The sequence below is a fragment of the Anabrus simplex genome, chromosome 5 (assembly GCF_040414725.1).
Source record: "Anabrus simplex isolate iqAnaSimp1 chromosome 5, ASM4041472v1, whole genome shotgun sequence".
NCBI classification, from domain to species: Eukaryota; Metazoa; Arthropoda; class Insecta; order Orthoptera; family Tettigoniidae; genus Anabrus; species Anabrus simplex.
This window is the reverse complement of record NC_090269.1, coordinates 227,589,793-227,616,028: the sequence shown is the minus strand read 5'-3', so window position 1 is coordinate 227,616,028 and position 26,236 is coordinate 227,589,793. Positions and strand designations below refer to the sequence as shown.

Below are 26,236 nucleotides of genomic sequence, written 5' to 3'. Positions count from 1 at the left end.
TTGTATTGGTAGATGATAAACGGGCTCGTTTATATCACATGGTTACATACTATATTCCTACTCTTCTTTTAAGGTCGGAGCTCTACTTCATCTGTCCAGAAACACATAGATGTCCCATGATAGTCTCCATAGCTCAGGCGGCTGCGAGCTAATAATTCCAGTACCGGGCGAATTGGCCGTGCGGTTCGAATCGCGTAGCTGTGAGCTTGCATCCGAGAGATGGATTCGAACCCTACTGTCGGCAGCCCTGAAGATGGTGTTCCGTGGTTTCCCATTTTCACACCAGGCAAATGCTGGGGCTGTATCTTAATTAAGATCACGGCCGCTTCGTTCCCATTCCCAGGCCTTTCCTATCCCATCGTCACTATAAGACCTGTCTGTGTCGGTGCGACGTAAAACAAATAGCATTTTCTTTTTCAGTTTTGACAGTGAACTTGTAGTGTGACTGTATTAATATAGTTACACTGTTGTATATTTCAGACACAATACTATATTATATGAAAATGCTAAATACTATATTCGTTATAATTTTCTGTGAATTTTTAATCTTTCTATACATGCGGAATACCTTTCAGTCAGTATCACGATATCTCAAAAATCACTGAATCGATACGAGTGAAACTTGGCACAGAGGTCATACGTAACAGTAAGAAACCTTATCAAGGGCCGATGACCTAGATGCTAGGCCCCTTTAAACAGCAAGCAAGCACGAGCAAACCTTTTCAAAAATTCAACCCATAGGGAGTAAAAACAAACAAACAAAAAATAACAATGTTCTGGAGCGATATGTCGTAGGCTGCTGTGACGCATAGTAGCGTTGATGGGTCGCGGGCTGTTATAATACTTGTATCCCGCTTATTACGTTCATATCTCTTTCTATGGCTTTCTGTTTGTACAGGCTGGCCCCACTTGTCTTTTCTCTTAGTTCTTATGCAATACACAGCATAAACTAGCGTATCTAAGAGGTTAGTCAATGTAGTAAACCTCGTATCTTCCAACTGGTGTAGATTCCGGCCGCTCACCAGGCGATTGCTCTAAGGTTAAGGCCGACTACTTGGCTGAGGAAGCAGGGTGGGGGGGGGGGGGGGTGAAGTCAAAGAAACCTTCGTTTTTTTTTTTTTACGTCGCACCGGCATAGATCTTATAGCGACGATGGGATAGGGAAGGACTAGAGTGAGAAGGAAGCGACCGTGGCCTCGATAAAGGTACAGGCCCAGCATTCTCCTGGTGTAAAAATGGGAAACCACAGTAAACCACCATCATCAGGGCTGCTGACAGTGGGGTTCAAACCCACTATCTCCCGAATACAAGCTGATAGCTACAGTACGTGACCCAAAACCGCACAGCCACTTGCTCTGTCAAAGAAAACTCCAAAAGAGAAAAAAATCATGGGCACTTCCACGTGGTATTTCTCTACACATCTTAAGAATCAAGGGAGATTTAATTTATCTTATATGCGAAACAAAAACCTTTTCTACAATACCTGCGAAGAACGTATACCAAAATTCCTTTCGATAAACTAGCTTTTGGGTTAAATGTACACTGACTGACAGAGCAAATGCAACACCAAGAAGGAGTGGTCAGAACTTTATGCCAATTGCAGGGTAGACTGACGTCACTGAGGTATGCTCATGATGTGAAATGCGCCGCTGTGCTGCGCACGTAGCGAACGATAAATGGGACACGGCGTTGGCGAATGGCCCACTTCGTACCGTGGTTTCTCAGCCGACAGTCATTGTAGAACGTGTTGTCGTGTGCCACAGGACACGTGTATAGCTAAGAATGCCAGGCCGCCGTCAACGGAGGCATTTCCAGCAGACAGACGACTTTACGAGGGGTATGGTGATCGGGCTGAGAAGGGCAGGTTGGTCGCTTCGTCAAATCGCAGCCGATACCCATAGGGATGTGTCCACGGTGCAGCGCCTGTGGCGAAGATGGTTGGCGCAGGGACATGTGGCACGTGCGAGGGGTCCAGGCGCAACCCGAGTGACGTCAGCACGCGAGGATCGGCGCATCCGCCGCCAATCGGTGGCAGCCCCGCACGCCACGTCAACCGCCATTCTTCAGCATGTGCAAGACACCCTGGCTGTTCCAATATCGACCAGAACAATTTCCCGTCGATTGGTTGAAGGAGGCCTGCACTCCCGGCGTCCGCTCAGAAGACTACCATTGACTCCACAGCATAGACGTGCACGCCTGGCATGGTGCTGGGCTAGAGCGACTTGGATGAGGGAATGGCGGAACGTCGTGTTCTCCGATGAGTCACGCTTCTGTTCTGTCAGTGATAGTCACCGCAGACGAGTGTGGCGTCGGCGTGGAGAAAGGTCAAATCCGGCAGTAACTGTGGAGCGCCCTACCGCTAGACAACGCGGCATCATGGTTTGGGGCGCTATTGCGTATGATTCCACGTCACCTCTAGTGCGTATTCAAGGCACGTTAAATGCCCACCGCTACGTGCAGCATGTGCTGCGGCCGGTGGCACTCCCGTACCTTCAGGGGCTGCCCAATGCTCTGTTTCAGCAGGATAATGCCCGCCCACACACTGCTCGCATCTCCCAACAGGCTCTACGAGGTGTACAGATGCTTCCGTGGCCAGCGTACTCTCCGGATCTCTCACCAATCGAACACGTGTGGGATCTCATTGGACGCCGTTTGCAAACTCTGCCCCAGCCTCGTACGGACGACCAACTGTGGCAAATGGTTGACAGAGAATGGAGAACCATCCCTCAGGACACCATCCGCACTCTTATTGACTCTGTACCTCGACGTGTTTCTGCGTGCATCCCTGCTCGCTTTGGTCCTACATCCTACTGAGTCGATGCCGTGCGCATTGTGTAACCTGCATATCGGTTTGAAATAAACATCAATTATTCGTCCGTGCCGTCTCTGTTTTTTCCCCAACTTTCATCCCTTTCGAACCACTCCTTCTTGGTGTTGCATTTGCTCTGTCGGTCAGTGTATATATGCATACTACAACTGCTACTACTTATACTAATTGGAATCAAAAAATGTTGGCATGTCTGTAATTGCTTCAATATAGTTTGCAGTTGGTCGCTGTTACGTGCAGAATGAGGCATCCTTTGGTTTATGTACGCCGTTTTTTTGCGTCCAGTAAGTTCTTCTGATGTTCATAAAATTATCTCTGAAACTGAGGACGTGCGCCTTTGAGGGGATGAACTAGTTGTTCCTCTATGAATGGTGCGTTAGTATTTTAAACTCAGTTATTTCACTTCCATTCAAGGAGGTTTTTTTTTTTGACAACTTCAGTTACGAGTTGTTTGTCAACCTATCGACCAAGATCCGACTCGCTGATTATTTTTTATTTTGTACAGTCTGCTTTACGTCGCACCGACACAGATAGGTCTTACGGCGACGATGGGATAGGAAAGGGCTATGAGTTAAGGAAGCGGCCGTGGCCTTAATTAAGGTACAGCCCTAGCATTTGCCTGGTGAGAAAATGGGAAACCACGGAAAACCGATGCCGACAGTGGGGTTCGAACCCACTATCTCCCGAATATGAGCTCAAAGCTGCGCTCCCGTAACCCCACGGTCAACTCGCTGATTGTGTCGGGTAGGATGATGTACTACGGATTGAGCTGTAAAAATGGGATCTCACTAACCGAATACCAGTGCTCCATTTTAATAGACTCTTGTTTATACAGACTTTATCTTTCACCCAAAGATTACACAGACATAACGTTTGCTCCTGAGTACTCTCGTTCAGTGTTCCGATATGAAGGCACTCGCAACCTTCTTCGTCTTAGTGTTGTCGGTTTTAGTTGTTTAGTGCGGGACATTTCGAAGCTACTTTGTAAAGCCTGAAGAACCGAAGAACTACGCAGTAGTGCCTGTTGTTTCTAAACCAGGCGCTAGTGATCTGTGTTCTTCGTACCAAATTAGTGCATTTGATGCTGCTATATATTGGAAGTAGGCTACCAGCTATAATTTTACCATAAAGAGTGTAGAGTGTTTGTGGATCATATAATATTTTAATATGGACACCATGTGTGTTGATCGTATTTCGCTAGTTTCATTGAAGTACGATAATGGACTTACATCTTCATGGACACTTACACATTTACTAAAGATGTCAAATTATCCCAGTACATCAATTGACCGGAATATAATGTTTAAGAGGTATGCTAATTTTTTCGATATTATATGCTTATTAGTATCAACTTTTAAAAATACAAAATTTAGTGTTACTACTGTATACGAAGGATGACTAAGTCATCAGATTTTTTTGCCTTCAATAGCTTAATCAACAAGGTGGCGTAGAAATCACGCATGGTTTGAATTATTCATAACTTTTTTGAACAAAGAAAAGAAAAACATACAGTAGGTGAGTGTACTAGCGTATGGCTGGTGCCAGTCAATGACCAGATATAACGTCAAGCATTTTGAATAAGCCACCACCAAGCTTTTATCTAATCACAGCATGTGTACAGGTAGTTTGTTTTGTTTTCCACTAGTTAAAATTGATGTAACTTAAATGATTGGTAGAAAATAAATATGCTTTATAGGAATTTCTAGATCATAAAACCTTATCTATAACTTGTATTTAAGCTAATACTGCACTGGATATACTTCTAAACTTCTGTACAATATTTTAAAAACGTAGAATTAAGAAAGTGAAGCTCTTGTAACTTGCTTTTATGTCTGATCACTTACCGGTGCAAGAGTAGTCGACGAATAGAGCGAAATGCTCATTTATTGGTGTTCAAGCAAACAGGACATTTGTCACCATACTTCTTCTGTCTGCTGTTGTATTTCGAGGTACTAAACCAAGTCTCCAATCTTCAGACATAAACTGAGGAATATTTCATTTTTAATCAATTACAGTGATTAAATGATTAATGATTAAATTTACTGGAGCACTTCCCTACATGCTTTGTAAATATGTCGCCACTACTTGTGAAAATTTATGTAATTTGAAATTGCCACCATTCGCTTTCTGACAAAGACGAGCTCTCGATTTCTTTTCAGAGCATTTCCATAACTTTGATGGATGGAGAGGTATGATAACCCAGTGGCATTGTCACTGGCTTCTCACCAAGGGGACAGTCGTTCGAATCCCGGCCAATGTATGTGGGTTTTTAAAATGATCGTACACAACCCTGTGGTTCGGAGGTGGTGATGGTGGTGGTGGTGGTGGTGGTGGTGGTGGTGGTAGTGTGGTGGTGAGTATAGTTTTAAGAGGATACAACTGGGCAACCATCCTGCATTAACATTAATCAGAGGGAAAATATGGATAGGATCCAATACTTGGAAAAATGAAGGTATCAGCCAAAGAAAAAAAGGGTCACGAAAGTCGTGAAAATGAAAGACTCCCTAGGCCTCCGTACGTAATGTCATCGGGGTCGGAAAAGAACAAGAGTTGACCATGGGAGGTCGGATAGGGTAGATAAAAGTGAGGAGCCTTGCAAAAGGAAGTGGAAGCAATGCCAGGACTCTCAGCTAAGGGTCCCGTGATCTCCAACCCACGCTCCCGAGTTAAGAGCCCCTGAGGCCCCTGTTAGACGCCTCGTGAGACAGACAGGAGATACCGTGGGTGTTATTCTACTGTGCCTCACCCACAAGAGGAACTGTGGTTCGGATTTCACGTAAGAAAAAAAGTGAGGAAGGGTCCTATGGGTATGATCAAGTATCAACAAGCTTTTGTAACTTTGTCAAGAGTTTCTGGTTGTAATACATCTGCTCGAATGTTGTAGTTGAACTCTTCAACGGTTGGTGAACTGATGATTTAGATGCATTCTTTGAGATCTGCTGAAAGAGAAAAAATATGGGAATACGGCAGGATAATGGATTGGTCATTGTGTAAAGTTCAGTAAGTGTCGTCCGCTGCTCGGTGCGCAACTTTTCAATGGTTACTTCCTGGTGTCCTCTAGAACAGTGTTTATCAACCACCAGGCCACGGCATCAGTTATACCGGGCAGCAATGCATTCTCCTGGAATTTGTCATTTCACTTTTCTCAGCATTTTTCACGAATAAATATTATATGGTGGAAATATATATTTGTTGAGGAGACCTAGTGTTTACACTTGACTAAGTCTTCTGGTATGGGCTAGAACACATTTGTTAATTTCATTGTTCTGTCTCAGTTTCATACTTAAGAGAAAGTATGCAGCCAGTCCCTGTTATGAATGGTGAGAAAATGTCATTCACACTGGAGCGTGCATTTAAGTAGGCTTCGCAGACTGGCAACGGCTGGCTCGGTGGGGAAAGCAACGGAAAACTGCCTGAGTCCTCATTTCCCTGTACGCCTCTTAAGTGACATCTAGGTCAGCTATGGCAGCTGATGGTAGAGCTGTTCAGAATCCGATCAGCCTTCGGGCTGCATACATAGCGGACATATTTAGACTAATTTTCATGATTGCTCGGAAAAGCGCAGATCAGGGTCGTCTCTAAACTGTAAGTTCTAAAATCTAACTGAATAACATCTGTGTAGCAATTGTCAGTGACCATTCCTTATTTTTGAAACATCGACAATTTTCAGATAGATTTTTCAACATTTGTGTTAAAAATTTAAAAGCTTTTTGGGGCCAGAATTGGAAATAATAAATGAAATTTAGCATAAATTTAATGAAGCTGGCTTAAACTACAGTACAGCATGCTACAAAATGTCATTAATTTAGTGATTTATTGAAAAATGAAATGAGATGAAATGGCGTATGGCTTTTAGTGCCGGGAGTGTCCGAGGACAAGTTCGGCTCTCCAGGTGTAGGTCTTTTGATTTGACCCCCGTAGGCGACCTGCGCGTCATGATGAGGATGAAATGATGATGAAGACGACACATACACCCAGCCCCTGTGTCAGTGGAATTAACCAATTAGCAGTGATTTATAATTACCGGTAATTAATTTGTCAACATGTCACACAGTTTTCTTAGTACGCTAGAATACTCTAATACTCTTTAAGATTACGCCATAATGATTAAAAATCTACTTATCTTAGCCAAATATATTAATTAAAAATATGTATTTACGACTAAATTTGTTGGGACCAGGCCTTCGTCTTATAGAAAGAGAATTCACCGGACCGAAGTCTGTAAAGGTTGAGAACCGCTGCTTTAGAAGACTGCGGAAAGAAACGAGAATGTCATTGTGAAGCCAAAATGTATAAGATATTTCAACCCATGTGTGAATTGTGTGCCACCCTGTATTATTTAAAAGTAAGCGACATTGCGGTGATCAGATCACTGTCAGTGATATAATTAACAAGGCTACGGGGTTATGTTCTCCTTCAGTTCATTGCTGATGAGGCAGACTAACGGACTATGCTAATGTTCGAGATTTATTTTAAAACTATTCTCTTGGCATGAGCCCAGAATTTTTTGATGGTTTGTATTGTAGTCACCGAGCTCGATAGCTGCAGTCGCTTAAGTGCGGCCAGTATCCAGTATTCGGGAGATAGTGAGTTCTAACCCCACTGTCGGCAGCCCTGAAGATGGTTTTCCGTGGTTTCCCATTTTCACACCAGGCAAATGTTGGGGCTGTACTTTAATTAAGGCCACGGCCGCTTCCTTTCCAGTTCTAGCCCTTTGCTGTCCCATAGTCGCCGTAAGACCTATCTGTGTCGGTGCAACGTAAAGCCAATAGCAAAAAAAAAAAAAAAAAAAAGAAGGTATTTAGTCGTGAATGTCAAAGTAGAAAGAATACTTCCTCCTCTCAGCGAATAATACGAATTGGATTTTAGGCATTACTTATACAAGATGCGACACCCGGAATACATTGCAACCGTGCTGAAGCCGTTCCATACGTGTTCCTTCTCCCAGCCTCCAGACAGAATATTTTCACAAATGAAACGAACATGGCCAGACGACCGAAACAGGCTAGAGGTTGATTTGACTGAATGTGAGCTCCAAATTCTGAATAATTGTGGTATTAAAAACACTGTCTACAAATTTCGAAATGTGTTTGAAAGATATCAAGTCGACACCAAGAGAGATGATGTAAAGGGTTTTAGAATCTACGTTGAGTCATTCCCATCGGTGAAATTGTTTTTGTCCTAATTTGAAAGTTTGTCTCATTTACTTTTGTTACTTCTTTAGATTTTAAATTTGTTGCCTAATTTTCTTTATATAGCCCTGATATTGTTAATAAATGCTTAGACTTGAGTTTGAGTAAAATCTGGGCACCTTATGTATGTCAACGGTCACCTTTACACTAATTTAGAACTGGTTGAATCTTTTAGTTGCCGAGCTTTAGCCGTTTTAAATATTTTGTTGAATCGTTATTTCCAAACATCCCTAGAGGTACAAATTTTATATGATTTTTTTAAACTTACCTGAAATATAGGTCACATGCTCTCGAACTTATCGTCAGACGCCCAGGATATGTTTAGATCTTCGTGGTTAATTTCTATTAAAACATAGCGGTTTAATTATATTGATCAACATGTATATTAACTGTTTAATCCAACTCGAAGCAAATTGAATTTTTGATAAGAATTTCATCATAACATACACTCATGTTCATAAAAACCAGAACACCTTGAAAGACTAGAAATAGGAACTTCATATTATCAGGACATGTGCATTAGAATGTTCGCAAGAAATGATTAGCATTTGAACCATGTCGGCCCTCAGGTTAAAGGTTCACATCGATATTTCGGCGCACCACCATCGACTCGTAAAATGTGCCTGCGGCTCTCGTTGTCGCTATAAACCGAAGTAATGGATCAATGTGACTTGAGCAGACGTGCAGGATGCCTCTCAGACGTATGCGAGAACCGTACCGTCAAATAAGTGGGTTCGAAAGAGGGCGCATTATTTGCATGAGGGAACGTGATGCATCCATCCGGGAAATTGCTGCTCGTGTGGGACACAGTGTGTCGGCAGTGCAACGGGTGTGTACAGAATGGTTCACAGAAGGCCGTAGAACACGACGAGATGGGTCTGATCGCACCACCCAGACCACCCCCCGAGAAGATAGACCCCTCATCCGAATGGCATTGCAGGACAGATCTGCGTCTTCCTCGGCTCTGCCGCAACAGTGAAACAGTGTAACACATCGTACACTGTCAGGAGTGAGAGTCCGACACCGTTTATTACGGTCTGGATTACCGGCGCGTCGTCCACTTACCCACCTACCTTTGACTAATGTGCATAAACATGCTGGACTGCAATGGTGTATGGAACATCACTGGGGACAGGAATGGCAGCAGATAGTCTTTTCGGACGAATCTAGCTTCTGTTTATTTGAAAATGATGGCCGCATTTTGGTTCACCGCAGACAGGCTGTATTCGAACAAGATATACAGCGCTAACTCAAGGCCTTATGGTGTGGGGTACTATTGGGTACAACCACAAATCACAGCACATCCTGCGACCCGTAGCCATACCCTTTCTGCACGACACCTCAGACGCCATATTTCAGCAGGACAATGCGCGATCACACGAGCACGCGCCTTCTTGTTGTCCAGGATGTCAGACTGTCGCTCTGGCCCGCCCGATCACCGGACTTGTCGCCAGTCGAAAATGTGTGGGATGTGGTGAAACGACGGATGCGGTGTTGTGACCCAATGCCAACCACCAAAGATGAATTGTGGAACCAGGTGAATGCAACATGGATGGCTATACCCAGGACGGCATTCGCGCCTTATACGCGTCGATGCCATCACGCATGGAACAAGTTATCAGTGCCCAGTGCCTACTAGGCAACAGGACACATGCTAACTAGGTGACTGAAATACTAATCGTTTCTGCAGAACATACTAATGAAAATGTCCTGTGAATATGAACTTCCTATCTCTAATTTTTTAAGGTTTTTAGTTTTTTATGAAGATCAGTGTACATAATTGAAATATTGCAAAGCTAAAATTACTAATTGCACAATCCTTTTTAAGTCGTAGCGAGCGGGTTGTCAGTCAGTGGTGGACAAGTGTGGGCAATGCTTTTTGAACCAGATAAAGTTCATTTACTCATGCTCCAAGACAGAACTGGGAAGCAGTACTCTTTCGATGTCAGAGGTTCGACTGCTTGGGTTAGCACGTTATTTCAAGTTCTGTCTCCCTTAAATCTAAAACAGTCTTGTTACTCTCACGATCCCGAACCACGTAATAACTGTACCTGAGAGCTAAATCAACGTACGTCACATATTATTAATTTTAGAGGAGAGAGGAAACACGTCAGTGAAGAGCATTTTTTGCTGCATTATGACTTAGGCAATAAATGTTCATCATCGTTCGTGATATGAAATGAAAATCCACAGCCTGTTTCCAGTCATTCGACCGGGTCAGGAATGGAATGAATGAAGTCCCCATCTAGCGGTGAGGATAGGAAATTTGCCGGCTGCCGAAGCCTGTCGCACTCCTCTGGGGCAATGATAAATGACTGACAGATGAAATGAAATGGTAATGGAGAGTGTTGCTGGAATGAAAGATGACAGGGAAAACCGGAGTACCCGGAGAAAAACCTGTCCTGCCTCCGCTTTTTCCAGCACAAATCTCACATACAGTGACCGGGATTTGAACCATGGTACCCAGCGGTGAGAGGCCGGCACGCTTCCGCCTGAGCCACGGAGGCTCTGTTTTTTATATATTTTGTGTAATTTTGATCACTGAACACATTCACTAATATAATGTACACATAAAATGGTTAATTATTTTAGTGTTATAAAAAATAAAATGATATTGGACTTATGTTTGTATGGCTCTATGTTTCATAAAATGTGACACGTTGGTTTGGCTCTCAGGTACGGATGAAGCAGATAGTTTCTCCATAAAGCAATACGGGCACTATCCTATAAATCAATGTCAAAAAATAATTCGTGGTTGGTTTTGAGGAAAAAAAGGCTCAAATTCTGTAAGACGCACTACCCTAACATCATCCAGATTTGGTTGTGAAATAAGCAGGATTAGCTTACCCGCGTCCAGCGCTTTTATTCTGGTATCGAAAGTGAACACGTTGTTGGTGGCATAAGTAATATTTCACGAAATGTAAACTTGAACTGGAATTCTGTATCCTCCAAGGCAACTGTTACGGGATTATCAGATCGTAGCTAACATACAGGTTACGGCCACTTCGTTCGCACCTCTATCCGCAATTAATTAGAAGTGTACCAAGTTCACAGACACCCACCCACGATAAGTGCATGGGAGTGAACACCATGGTCACAAACCATAAAATGAAGTTAACATATTCCATCAACCCATGAGATATGTTCACTGTGCTTGTGTATCTTTCTTAGTTTTATAAAATCTTACAAAACCAAAGTATTTAATTCTGAAAATGTTTTAATTTCTTAATTATAGGTGATGTTTCAAGCTTATGAATGGTATTGCATGCTAATTTCCTTCTTGTCGAACATATACTATTGTAATATCTGCTACCCGTGAATGGTGGAAGATCTCTGTTATGTAGATACGTGTATTGACAATTTGTGAGGACGTGTTCTATTACTGAATTTCCAGAAGGTTGTCGCGCAGTCCAAACATAGATTAAATGCGGCCTTATCAATACTGCTGTGATATAACTGATACGGTTTTGTGGCATGCAGTGTTTGTAACGCATTCCACCTGCTTCTTGTTCATTTGTTGGCATGTGTGGCGATAATGCCTTGTGTTGTTGTTCTTACCTATAGGCCTACCGCAGATCATAAACAAAATATGTAGGGTAGATCTTCCTCTGAAAAAAAAAACTCGTACCGATAGATCCAAAAGCTTCAGTAATAGTATTAATGGAGATATTACATGTAACGTTTTTGATACGAGTAAATGAAATAGTTCCAGTATCTTAGCTGTGACTGAACATAATCATACATGCTCTATTTTTCACCCCTGTTGTCTTGTTGTCTATATGTTAATGAGCAAGTGGGCGGCAGGCCTGGCCCGTGGTTCTTGCGAGCTGACTTTCAGCGCCCTTCCGTGTGAGGTGTAAACTAGGCTCTCGTTCGGCATATGAGTCGTCCTTGTCCACTTACTGCGTTTAGAGCTTTCAAAGATGCCCAGGTACCGGAATCTGGTCCCGCAGGAGTTCTTTTATGTACTTGTAAATCCATCTAGACCTTGGAACCAGGTTATAAACGAATAGGAAATGTTGTCAACTGTTACAACTAGTGTACAACTGTACCACAGCTAGCAAGACAGAATAGGCTGCCGATCCAACAACTATAGTACGAGTTGTAGCGAATGGAGTGTCTCTTAGCCAGCCTGTGCTCCCATTTATTTATTTATTTATTTATTTATTTATTTATTTATTTATGAGATGATATGAAACGCATATACTATTACATTAAATGAAAATAAATATCAACTTAAAATTACATTATCTCGTATGAAAGTCCTTGTAAATTAGTCATATACGAAATAACAACACATTTTTCTTCAGTAGCGTATAATTAGAAATATTCAGTTATATATGCACATAATGTAACAAGGTATTTAAAAATATTACAGTTATTTACTAACGGCTTTAAACCTGTATTAGTACTGTCTTTTTTACAAGATGGTAGTGATGTTTTCGAAGATGATAATGATGACGAGGTAGATGGTTTTACTAGAAACTAGTATGTATGTTGGGTATTCAGCTCGAAGGCTGGTTTGATCCTCCACAGTTCCGCCAACAGCTGTCATAAATAGCCTAGGCGTCACTGAAGAGGCATACTAGGGAAATGAGGAGTGAGGTAGTTTCCCGTTGCTTTCCTCACCGAGCCAGAAATTGCTATCACATATCAATCTGCCAAGCCCGCTGAAATGCATGCACCAACCGACCTTATGAGTGATATTTTCACACCATTCATAACAGGGACTGACTGCATAAGAAATGGTATTACTAACATCGCTCATACCTCGGTCACCTTCATACTGTCAAAGCCAAGGATGAGACTGAGACAGGGCAATGAAAGTAACAAATTTATTCCAGCCCATACCAGAAGACATAGTGCACTGTAAACACTACATCTTGCCAGCAAAGGCATACTAGAAACTAGAAAGTTAACTAAAACTATACCGAGCTCGATAGCTGCAGTTGCTTAAGTGCGGCCAGTGTCCAGTATTCGGGAGATAGTGGGTTCGAACCCCACCGTTGGCAGCCCTAAAATGGTTTTCCATGGTTTCCCATTTTCACACCAGGCAAATGCTGGGGCTGTACCGTAATTAAGGCCACGGCCGCTTCCTTCCCACTCCTAGCCCCTTCTTGTCCCATCGCCGCCATAAGACCTATATGTGTCAGTTCAACGTAAAGCAACTTGCAAAAAAAAAAAAAAAAAAAAAAAAAAAGACTAAAACTATGACCTTAACAATAAGTCAGCAAAGTGGGATTTTAATTTAGAACAGAAAGCAATTATTTGTTTGATATTGAGCAGTGAAAGGTATTATGTTTTGGGCGTGTAGATGGATTAGGGACAGACAAGTTGAACAGAGAGAGCAAGTTAGGGCTACCAATCAGATTGTTAAATAATTTATAAACAAATAGAAGAACTGCATTACTCGTCTTTTTGCTAAGGACTTCTAGCCTTATAGACTTATTCCTCTTAGTTTCAGTATATATTTGTCGTCGCAGAATCTTCCGAAATCTTCCGAAGAAGCGGCCACACCCAGCTGGCGTATTTGAGCACCTTAAATACTGCTGGACTTAGCTGGAATCGAATCTGCCAACTTAGACTCCGAAACCAGCGCTCTACCTTCTGAGCCACTCAGCCCGACATTTCATTGATAGAACAACGTAATACATAAAAAATACTTCCTTGCGTTCCGTTGTCAACAAGATTAATTAGACACCAGTAAATTTATGTCTAATTCAAGTATTCTATATTCACTCCATATTTTAGATTCAATCTTTTCCTGTTGTAATCAGATAAACCGTTGACCATACTCGTGCATCACTCCATCACACGTCGTTGACTCTAGCTGCAGGTAACAGGCCCACATGTTTCGCTTCCGCAAGCCCTCTGCAATCGGATGGTCCGATGAGTTTAGCCGGAGATATTACCGTCTTTTAGATAATAGTAATAACGAAGAGGGTCTTTTGCCGATCGTTTATATACAGGGCTGTTCACCCAGAAATGCCAACTACTATAGATTTTCCGTAGTTTCTACGGCTTTCTCACATATAGGCTTACTACGGCAATGCGGAAGAGGTACTGATTATTACAGATTTCTAGAAATCGAAATTATCTATATAAATTCACCATTTCTCCCGCGAATATTAAAAAAAAAAATGTTTCATATATTGGAGACTCGCTGCTACAAAATAGTGCGTGAAAATACACTGAACGTTAAAATTAATGGATCACTTGAATTCTCAAAAGAAATGCATGTTAAAATGTGAAACATTTCATTTTTTATTATTTACATTGATTATGTTCATGAAAACATTATCCTGAGTTGTCCTCAGATCTTCCTCTGCATCATCAGTTGTAGGATCCTGTACTTTTCATTCTGCATCACATGTCCGAAATATTAAAGTTTCCGTTTCTTGATGGACTTCGGTCTTCTTGTTTAGTGTCCGGCTCCATGGCTAAATGGTTAGCGTGCTGGCCTTTGGTCACAGGGGTCCCGGGTTCGATTCCCGGCAGGGTCGGGAATTTTAACCTTAATTGGTTAATTTCGCTGGCACGGGGGCTGGGTGTATGTGTCGTCTTCATCATCATTTCATCCTCATAATGACGCGCAGGTCGCCTACGGGTGTCAAATCAGAAGACCTGCATCTGGCGAGCCGAACTTGTCCTCGGACACTCCCGGCACTAAAAGCCATACGCCATTTCATTTTTTTCTTGTTTAGTATTATCGCCCATTGTGGAACTAAACGAGGCCACCGAGCTGACAGGAAATAGAGGATTTTGGAGACGCGTATTTAATTCATATCCCCTGTGGGCGGGTGGGGGGGGGTGCAGACGAAGAATACACCCATGGTATCCCCTGCCTGTCGTAAGAGGCGACTAAAAGGGGCGACCAAGGGATGATTGAATTATGAAACTACTTGAAACTACCACCACGCGGAGAACTACTTACGAGTAGTAGCAGCAGAGAGTGGTTCACTGTGGATTTACGGTAAGTTACCTGTGATTAGTACCACTATATGCGGAACACCACGGGCTTACGTTGCCTGTGATTAGTAGACTACCATTATGTGAGAAACACCACGGGTCTGGGCGTTGCCTGTAATTAGTACCACTATATGAGCGACACCGTGGGTCTGCGTTGCCTGTGATTAGTACCCACTGTGTGAGGAACACCATGGGTTTGCGTTGCCTATGAGTAGCGCCATTATGTGAGAAACACCATGGATTTGCGTTGCCTATGAGTAGCGCCATTATGTTAGAAACGCCATAGATCTGAGTTACCTGTGCGACGTACTATACTTGTGAGTAGTACCATAATGTGTGGAACACCGTGATTTTGCGCTACTTTTCATTAGTACCGCAACATGAGAAATACCATGGGTCTACTTTACTAGCGATAAGTACATTTATGAGGGGCCGTTGACCTGGATTTTGGACCTCTTTAGACAACAAGCATCATCGATTCAGGAGTATGCTTTAGAAGCAGTCGCTTAGTCAGCATACACCATTGTTTTAAGTTAGTTTCTGAGAAGGAGGTTGCATTGCGGATTGGATTCACTGCTTAAGTTCATAATCATTGTTCATCGTCGTCTTTTTAAATTCTAGTCAGTGGATCGATTTTGGAATTATTTTTAACTTTCAGTATTGGGAGTTGGATCCGCTGATTATTTTAAATTCGTATTCATCCATTCATTATTCATCATCACGTTTTGAATTTTGGTCAGTTGATGAAGTTTAGACTCTTAAATTGTCATTATATTTCGTCTCATTTCGTACCATGAGGGGCCGATGACCTAGATGTTAGGCCCCTTTAAGCAACAGGTATCATCATCATGATCATCATCTTAATTCATATAGGTTTTTTAGACAACGCTGAAAGGAATGAGGTTTTATAATGGTATAGGCCTACTGTATGTACTGTACGTATGATACACCTAAGAAAATGGAAATTGCAACACCATGAAGGCATTGGTCGTTTGTGTTGATTTTCAAGATATGGAACGATGCCATGTAGGTATGTAAACGATCAAAGTTTCAGAACCATTGGATTGTTGCTACAGGTCTCCCCACGTGATTGGTCGCGGAGGAATCAACTCTAGTATACGGACTCTGGTGTAGCGTAGTTGACTTGCAGTCTGTGCAGTGAAGTGTTCCCCGTCAAACATGCCTCGACGACAGAGAAGACCAAGCTATCAACAACTGTCGCCGTTTGAGAGGGCTCGGATAATTGGGCTGTGTGAGGCTGGATTATCGCTAAGGACTGTCGCTGCACGTGTTGGCCGACAGGCATCTGCGGTACAACATGTATGGCAGCAGTGGTCCAATGAAGGTACCCACACTCGTAGACCTGGCACAAGCCCAGCGCGACAGACAACTGTGAGAGAGGATCGCCGCATCATTCGGATGGCCCGGATGGAACCCCATGCAACAGCAGCGCAAATTCGAGCAACTGTGGCACCCCACGTTACACAACAAACAGTTGGTAATCGCCTGCGTGCAGCTGGCTTACGAGCCCGTGTCTCTGCAGAAGGTGTTCCATTGACCCCACAACAGCGACGTGTAAGGCTGGCCTGGTGTCGAGAAAGATCGACGTGGGTCGACGAATGGCATAGGGTCGTCTTTATTGATGAATCGCGCTTCTGTCTTACCCGCAGTGATCGCGAAAATCGTGTGCGCCGACGTACCGAGGAGAGGGGCCGCCCAGATCTTATTGCCGAGAGGCACACAGGGCCAACATCAAGCATTATGGTCTGGGGAGCTATTGGCTTTAATGTGAAATCACAATATTAGTGCTTGTTGAGGACACTATGGCTGCTCGACAGTACGTTGATAGGGTACTCAATCCAGTGGTTGTCCCTATGATGGCGAACATTGCTAATGGGATGTTTCAGCAGGACAGTGGCCGGGTTCACACTGCACGGATCTCCAGAGAAGCTCTCCACATCACAACCTTAGAATGGCCCGCCAGATCCCCGGACCTCAGTCCTATTGAGCATGTGTGGGACATGATGGGTCGACAACTGGTCAACCGTCCTCAGCCACCCACAACTCTGGAACAACTGACCCGAGCAGTGCAGCAAGCATGGGCCACAATTCCTCAGGAAGCGATCCAGGGCCTTATTGACTCCATGTCTCGGCGAATTCATCAATGTATTGCAGCTCGTGGTGGGCACATCCTGTATTAATTGTTGTCCAAACTTGCGGTCAGAGGGACCTGAAAGTGTAATCATCTAATCACAACTGAAAACTCGTCCTGCATGTTCAATTGCAGCAATGTAGCATCACTCCTTCTAGGTGTTTCAATTTCCATTTTCTTCAGTGTATCTTTATGGGTGTCATCGCGTTATTCGACGCGTGAGTATTTGCAGGGATACGGCTGCGTTCGTTAGGAAGTGGCTCTTCGTGTGCTTCCACAATCCTTGACAACTCCAAGACTCAGACCTAAATTGTCGCCTAATTTTTCAACAGGGATGCACTATCTACAACTCGCATTACCAAAAGCATAATGCTACGTTGCTCGTGGGAATATGCCACTAGATTACCGATGTCACGTACCATATCCGTTGCGTGTTAACTGAGGAACAACTGAGTGTGTAGGAGAATCACTATGACATTACTTTTTAAGAACAATTATCAGTAATGTGCTAAAAATAAGATGATTGTGTCCGTGCATTACTGTCAGTGCACAGTGTTCTATTAAGAGCGCTAATTTTGACAGCCGCTGTACCATTCAAAGTCTGTATAGTTGTTAACCAACACACAATGATGGAACAAATTAAACAGCAGTGAACGTGAATTTGGTCCAAGCAACGACTGAATAGGATATCCTTGTCAGAGTATGATTATTCACCGCTCTACCAACATTAACTTAGATTCTGAAATGAAAAAATAAAATAAAATGACAGTTCAATAGAGGATGTCAATTATAGAGCGAAATAATCCTAATTAGGAGTAAAAATCATTACGTATGTAGTCTTAACTGAATAATTGTGGAAGAGAAAGTGCGAACCCTAGGCGATTCACAGTTGCACAGTTTGGAAAGAACAATAGATACACCTAATTGTAGTGCGTTGTTAAATGTCTAAAATTGTCCTTGTAATTGTACACTTGTGCGTGTTTTATGTATAATAATAATAATAATAATAATAATAATAATAATAATAATAATAATAATAATAATAATAATAATGAGAGCCATTGCTATTACTCGTATCGCCTGACCTTATAAAATATGCTATTTAATTGTTATTTTGCATTGGTTAACATTTAAAACTGATTACAATGCGTATGTCTGTTTTTTAATTTGAAGTTATTAACATTTTGGTTTCTTCATGCGGTCCCTATTAAGTTTGAACAAGTATTTGCTACCTTAAAGTTTTGTGATTGATTTTGAAGAGTTGTGTTGAACAGACGCTCTTTTCTACATTTTAAATTAATTGTTGTAATAGTGTATTTAAGATACATTGGGTGGTATTAATAAAATTTACCACCGACTTTTCACTCAAGCTTTTTGGGGCCGTATGTGCTCAAACTGGGAGCATTTCTACTTCCAAGAGCACCTGCTCACAGTCGTACCAGTTGCTCCCATTTTCGTATGAAAAAATAAGCAGATGCCCTGTAAAAGGAGTAGGTGCTCGAAAATTTGTGAGGTACCTCAGTAACTTGCTCAGTTTTACCTAGAGAGGTAACTTCTGGATGCTATGACTGAATATATGACTGTTTTCCGGACGAGGAAGTTTTATAAAGTTTGCAGGGAGAAGCGTCCTCGTGTGTTAGCTCTCGTGCGACATTATCATGGTGCCATAGTTCCAACTTGTCTTTCCATTCTTCTGTAAATAATACGTGTTAAAATTTTACAGGCGTGAGATACTAAACTAATGGTGCGGTAATTTTCACACTTGTCAGCGCCTGCTTTCTTGGGAATAGGTATAACAACATTCTGCCGAAAATCGGATGGCACTTCTCCTGACCCATACATCTTACACACTAAATAGAATAACCTCGCCACGCTGATTTCTCCTAAGGCAGTCAGTAATTTAGAGGGAATGTCATCAATTCCAGATGTCTTGTTCCTGTTTAGGTCTCTCAAAGTTCTGTCAAATTCTGGTCTCAAAATTGTATTTCCCATTTCATCAACATCAACAGACTCTTCTTGTTCCAAAACCTTATCGTCAACATCTGTTGGATATGTTCCTGCCATCTTTCTGCCTTGTCTTCTTTCCTTAGAATTGGTTTTCCGTCTGAGCTCTTAATATTCATACACCTAGTTTTCCTTTCTCCAAACGTTTCCTTGATTTTCCTGTATGCAGCATCTACCTTTGTTAGGACTATACAACCTTCAACATCTTAGTACTTCTCCTTCAGCAATTCTTCCTTAGCTGACGTGCACTTTCTACCCACTTCATTCTTTAATAGCCTGTTTTCCTTTCTGAGCTGTTGTATAGATTTAGCTAATCAACTTACCGGACGCACGAACATAAGCCCTTACGTGATAGGGCCTACGTAGTTTTCAGGCTTCATATTAGGGGCTTTGATGATCGTGGCCATCGCTTCCATATGCTTGGTGGGACTTAAATCCGCTTCTGCCTTCAGTATTGTTAATTATCTAATCACTAATCTCGTGTGGATGTATAACGTAGATCCTCTGACAAAGAAGAGCAGCATTTGCAGTGTAGACTATAAGAAAAGTGTGTGTTAGTGTGAGTGAAGGTAGTGGATTATCAGGGACTACACAAACATCCACTTCCTCAGCCACGGGAATTAAGTAGACTCGTTTCCTCGTATTCCTCAAGGTGGTGCAGCTCTTTCCAGGCACAACCCCAAGCTGAGTGGCTAGACCATTGTATCGTGACGCCCTTTGACAATCTATAGTTACAAACGTTATGAAATTCATTACAATTACTTCAAGTAACTCAGGAAAGTACTTTTTATACCCCTTCTCCCCTCACTCTGGTAGGGTCGCGGTTGCGAACTGTGTCGAGCATGTGAACTTGACCCTGTTTTACGGCCGGATGCCCTTCCTGACGCCAAACCATTGTGGAGGAAAGTATTCACTGTTTCGTGCTTATATAGTGGTTAATAGTGTGATGTGTTGTGCGTATATGAAGAAGTAAATATTGAGACAATCAGCCTGTCCCCAAGCCAGAGGAACTAACCAAACGTGGCTAAAAAACTCTACTCGGACAGGAATTGGACCCGGGACCCTCTGAATCGACGGCTGCGACACTGACCATTCAGCCAAGGAGCCGAACTCGTTTAGCTCAGGAAACCTGTAATATATTTATGTAAATGGAGTATCTGAATGTGTTTGAAATGGTAATGGAAAATATTTTAAAGTATGTGATCATTTTGTGTATCTTGGAGTGTTTTTTTTTCTTTGATGACGTGAGGGCATTATAGACTTTGTGTACCTGTATTTCAGAACTATCTGTGGAGATATTTACATTGTATTCCTTTTTGCTTCCAGGCGTGAAACAGCTTTGCAAGATCTAGCCGTGAAACCAATCACTCAGTTCCCTGTCACTTTAGATGATGAGGTAAGCAAAGCAGTGTTTTCTGAAAATATTTAAAACAATTAGGTTATGTTGAGTAGGTTTCGTAAAATATTCGTAATTCTTGTTGTACGGTACCTTTTAAACTATGTAAAATGACTGGTGCTGAAACTATGGCATTTTCATTAGCGGCAATCTCTCATTTCTACGTACTAATTTACAGAAATTTTTTTCTTGCAATATCTCGCAATATGTTTTAATACTAAGCATTATTAACACGACTCATATTTTCAAAGAATGAGTGTTAGGGTTATGAGGCGCGCGCGCGCGTACGTGCGTGTGAATCAGTATTGCCAAATGTTAATCCTGGACAATAGTAATCGGTAACCCTTCTTTTTCGTCAGAAAAGCCAATTTTATTTCCTTCATGTTTGGAATAGTGTTAGTACTGATCAACGAGCTAGAAAGAGGACTCTTTCTATTTCGTTGGTACTGATCGTGGGTACTTGTGCAGAAAACTTTCGTTCATATCAGTGCTACCAACTACCAGTATTAGGCCCATAAGATTTCATTTTAATATTCCAGTACGTTTAAGTATTTACAGCACGGCCGGTTCTGTAAGTAGTACCTTTCATAAAATCTAGACGTACTAGTCGTGTTCTGAACAGTAGCGGCGATTAGTGGGGGGAGGGGGCAGTTGCCCCTTCCCACTTTGTGGCGAAAACATTACATATTTATTCCGTTTTAGCCGGCTAAAATTAAGAATTATTAAACAAAAAGCAATTTATACAAGCCCTGTTTCCTTAACAGCTAATTCTTTCCTTTATTATCTTTAATTATTAGCAAAATTCTTTGCGGAAAATTACGCACAAAATGTCATTCGTAACGGCTAACCAATTTGTATACTGTAGCTCTACAGCAAGTAGTGGAGACTTTGCATGTGCTGTGAGGAAGGGTAGGAGAGGTATATATTGGCAACTTCATGGACACTGAGGTATGGTTCACCCGCCTCCTGCGCGAATTTGTCAGTCTGGCAGTCTCTTTAGTGTCTGTTGGTTTTTTAGTGTGTTGTAGTCAAATACTAAATGACTTAATTGTATAATCACGGCATACTTCTATTTAATTGTAATATATGTTTAATATTGTTCCTTTGGTGAATGTTTTATTGTTTAGCATTCAACCAACATCTCAAAAAGAAACTAGTATTACCGCACTTAAGTTGGTAAATTGTCAGCCTTTATATCTCTGTCGAAATTCGATCAGAGCGCACAAAAAACTTACCTTTTTGTTGCGTTCTTTCCTTCTGTCGTCTGTACATACGCCCCCCCCCCACAGACACACACTTCTAATTCCCAATCGCCGCTACTGGTTCGGAATATCGTTACTCAGAACGATCCATTCCTTAGCATTCCTCTTCCTATTTCAACGAAACTTCTTCGATTGAAGTATTACTGACAAAAAATGAAATGGCGTAAGGCTTTTAGTGCCGGGGTGTGTCCAAGGACTTGAGCTCGCCAGATGCACAGATGCAAGTCTTTTGATTTGACACCCGTAGGCGACCTGCGCGTCGTTATGAGGGGAATTAACCAATTATGGTTAAAATTCCCAACCCTGCCTAGAATCGTACCCGAGACCCCTGTGACCAAAGGCCAGCACGCTAACCATTTAGCCCTGGAGCCGTACAGTATTACTGACGATTTCATATTTCTGCTTATAGATTTTTTCACTGCTACCAATTGGAAGCGATAGACGAACAGCTCTTTACAGTAGCTCTCACGTCTCTCTCAGTGACCATTGTAATTTCACCCAAACTTAGTGCGCTACTTTTCCTGTGTGAAACATTTATAATAAATTTCCGAGCTGCCTAATCGAGACTGTTAAGACGTGTTTGGTTTTCTCGGAAGGACATGATTTTCCTATCAGGAAGTCAACAATTTTTAGACTGGTCGTGGAGATGCACATGGCCGCGGGTTTCAGCCTACACCAGAGATGAGTATTAGGCTAATTCCTGGAGCTAAAGGTGGCCAGACACAGAGCTAACCGCTATAACCATGTAGTGCTGAGGTTGCGGATAGGGAAAGCTTTCGCCTTCTGCTCCTCCTCCAACGACCTTCATGACTTGTACGAAGATGACTGCTTTTTTGCTTCGCATGTCAGTGCTTCCAACTGCAAACGGTACAGTATCTGCAGTACATGCCGCGAGGCAGATTTCAGGAAAATTCCTCTTTGGCCAGCACGTGATCTCACGAGTTAGAGATGAGGCCTCGGCGATGTTCTGTTCGCCAGTTGTGGCCAGCTTGACTGCATAAGATGCTTCCCCTCGCCCAATTTTTATTATTTTTTATTATTACTGGGGGCCCCCGTAGCCCGCTCCTCCGGCGTGGCAATCGACACAATCTACATTGCCTCCGACATGCTATTAGTTTCTAAGTAGAAAAGAGATAGCAGGGAGAGTGGGAAGTGATACAAGGAGTATCTGCCGGTTTCCGAGTTAGACTCGCTACCACGGCAAGAGTTTGTATTGGTTAGGTGGTGTTGAGGTATGGTATTGAAGGGTCAGGGAAAAATCACATAGGCAGAAAGAAGAAAGAGCCTACATGTAAAACCTGACATCTTTTGATAGCACATGCAAGGATGTGGGCTGGAAAAAGACCACAGGTCGTATTAGTTAGGAATATGTGCCATGCAATCATAACCATTTCCTTGCCATTTTCTGTTATTATGGGGATCAGTCCTTGTCACTGCCGGGTCGGCTCGGGTCTGCTAGCGTCTGAGCTCTGGGCCACAGGTTCGTCCCATTGTCCAGCAGCCAGCAGTCCCTGGTGCCAAGTCTTCTTTTGGAGAGGGGGAATTAGAGCCAAGCCTTACATGCAAGGGGCTATCTTCTTCCGCATGTCGATGTCCCTCTATGCGGTGTTGTTGGAACACACTTGTCACTACAGATCTAAAACTAAGGTTATTAATAACATATGTATATACAGGTTAGTAGTATAATTGGATGGTTCGGCCGCCTCCTCCTCCTCCCGCCGCCTCCTCCGCCTCCTCCTCCGCCGCCGCCTCCGCCGCCGCCCGCGGGAAATTTGAATTTTGGCGGGAAATTTGAATTTTGGCGCGAGATTTGAATTTGTAAACAAAGCCACGTGCTTTTTGACAGCTGTCATCGACAACAACGCATCGCTAACCTCACTGCTGCCATCTTGACGGGCCTAAACCTCACTAGTGCCAACTTAACCTAACTAGCATGAGGTAAACAAAGCCACGTGTTTTTTGACAGCCACGTGCTTTTTGACAGACAACAACGCATCGCTAACCTCAGTACTGCCATCTTGACGGGCCTAAACCTCAGTAGTGCCAACTTAACCTAACTAGTGCGAGATAAACAAATCCACGTGCTTTTTGACAGCCACGTGCTTTTTGACAGATTTGTAAACAAAGCCACGTGCTTTTTGACAGCTGTCATCGACAACAACGCATCGCTAACCTCAGTACTGCCATCTTGACGGGCCTAAACCTCAGTAGTACCAACTTAACCTAACTAGCGCGAGGTAAACAAAGCCACGTGCTTTTTGACAGCCACGTGCTGTTTTGACAGCTGTCATCCGCCATCTTTAAACTACAGAGCACCGTGCTGCCCTCTTTCATCACCTATCATCGGCAGTGCTGCCATCTTGACAGACCTAAACCTTAGTGCTACCAACTTAACCTCACTAGCTCGAGATAAACAAATCCACGTGCTTTTTGACAGCCACGTGCTTTTTTGATAGCTGTCATCCGCCATCTTTGAGCACAGTGCTGCCCTCTTTAGCTACTTACCTTTGAAATGTGGTGGCGGATAATTTGAAAAATGCTTTTCGACAAGCAGCCATCTTTAATCCAGAGAGAACAGTGCTACCCTCTATGTGGTGGCGGCAAATTGAAAAATTCCACGTGCTCTTGTTTGGAAACAAACTCACGTGCTTTTTCGACAGCTACCATCTGCCATCTTTAATCTATAGAGCACAGTGCTGCCCTCTTTAGCTACTTACCTTTGAAATGTGGTGGCGACAAATTCCACGTGCTCGTGTTTAGTAAACAAACTCACGTGCTTTTTTGTCAGCTGTCATCCGCCATCTTTAATCTATAGAGCACAGTGCTGCCCTCTTTATCGTAGTAGATGTAAATTCGTCACAGCTGTCATCCGCAGTGCTGCCATCTTAACGGGCTTAAACCTTAGTGCTACCAACTTAACCTTACTAGCGCGAGATAAACAAATCCACGTGCTTTTTGACAGCTGTCATCCACCATCTTTAATCTATAGAGCACAGTGGTGCCCTCTTTAGCTACTTACCTTTGAAATGTGGTGGCGGATAATTTGAAAAATGCTTTTTGATAGCAGTCATCTTTGAGCACCGTGCTACCCTCTTTTGTGGTGGCAGGCAATTCCACGTGACAGCAGCCATCTTTAATCATGAGAGCACCGTGCTGCCCTCTATGTGGTGGCGGCAAATTCTACATGCTCTTGTTTGGAAACAAACTCACGTGCTTTTTTCTGACAGCTGTCATCCGCCATCTTGTATCACAAACCTCAGTGCTGCGCTCTTTAGCTAGATACCTTTGAAATGTGGTGGCGGCAATTTGAAAAAATCTATGTGCTCTTGTTTAGTAAACAAAGCCACGTGCTTTTTATGACAGCTATCATCCACCATCTTTAATCAATAGAGCACGGTGCTGCTATCATGCAGGCAATTTCATCACCTGTCATCCGCCATCTTTTAATGAACAGAGCACCGTGCTGCTCTCTGTAGTAGCGGGCAATTTGAAAAGTTCTGTTAGCTGTCATCCGCCATCTTTAATCAAGAGAGCACCGTGCTGCCATCTATGTGGTGGCGGCAAATTCTACGTGCTACGCGCAGCTGTCATCCACCATCTTACATCGCAAACCTCAGTGCTACACTCTATGTGGTGGCGGATAATTTAAAAAGAAAAATTCTACATCAGTCCTCTCTCGACGCTAATTGCACAAGATGGTGACTATACATGACTCCTTAAAGGTGCTTATGCAAGATGATCGCTATACATAGACGCCCTTGGGATGCTTGCGCAAGATGGCGGTTATACAAGGCTCCTTATGAGGGATGCTTGCGCGAGATGGTGGTTGCTCTTATGAGGCGGCTTAAGGATCCATGACTAGAGACGCCCTAAGGATGCTTGCGCAAGATGGCGGATGCAAGATGGCGGCTATACATAGCTCCTTATGAGACAGCCAGTACTCGATACAACATGTGATCAGAACATTGATTGATGTGTTCAGAACACTGTACTCGATACAACATGTGATTAAAACATTGTGTGGTGTGTTCAGAACACTACATAAGTAGAATCGAACGCTGTATTAGGGGATACCTTTGTTTAGATTGAAACATAACAAGACTAGAATTGAACACTGCACATTGATTGATTGATGTGTTCAGAACACAAAATAAGTAGAATCGAACACTGTACTCGATGTCGTTAACTTCAACATGTGATTAAAACATTGTCTGGTGTGTTCAGAACACTACATAAGTAGAATCGAACGCTGTACAACATGTTAGGGGATACCTTTGTTTAGATTGAAACATAACAAGACTAGAATTGAACACTGCACTCGATGTCGTTACATGCGATCAGAACAATGATTGATGTGTTCAGATCACGAAACAAGTAGAACCGAACACTGTACAACATGTTAGGGGATACCTTTGTTCTAAGAAGATCAGCTTG

At 42.7% G+C, this 26,236-nt stretch overlaps 1 protein-coding gene across 3 annotated transcripts in view; it reads left to right on the top strand.

The window, feature by feature from the left end:
- LOC136873924 (multiple PDZ domain protein) overlaps positions 1-26,236 on the top strand; it is a 2,156,217-nt gene that overhangs the window by 1,968,601 nt on the left and 161,380 nt on the right. For all 3 annotated transcript variants that reach the window (XM_067147286.2, XM_067147283.2, XM_067147285.2), the window contains one exon: positions 20,471-20,540. In XM_067147286.2, coding sequence (XP_067003387.2) covers positions 20,471-20,540 — 70 coding nt within the window. The remainder of the gene's footprint in view (positions 1-20,470; positions 20,541-26,236) is intronic.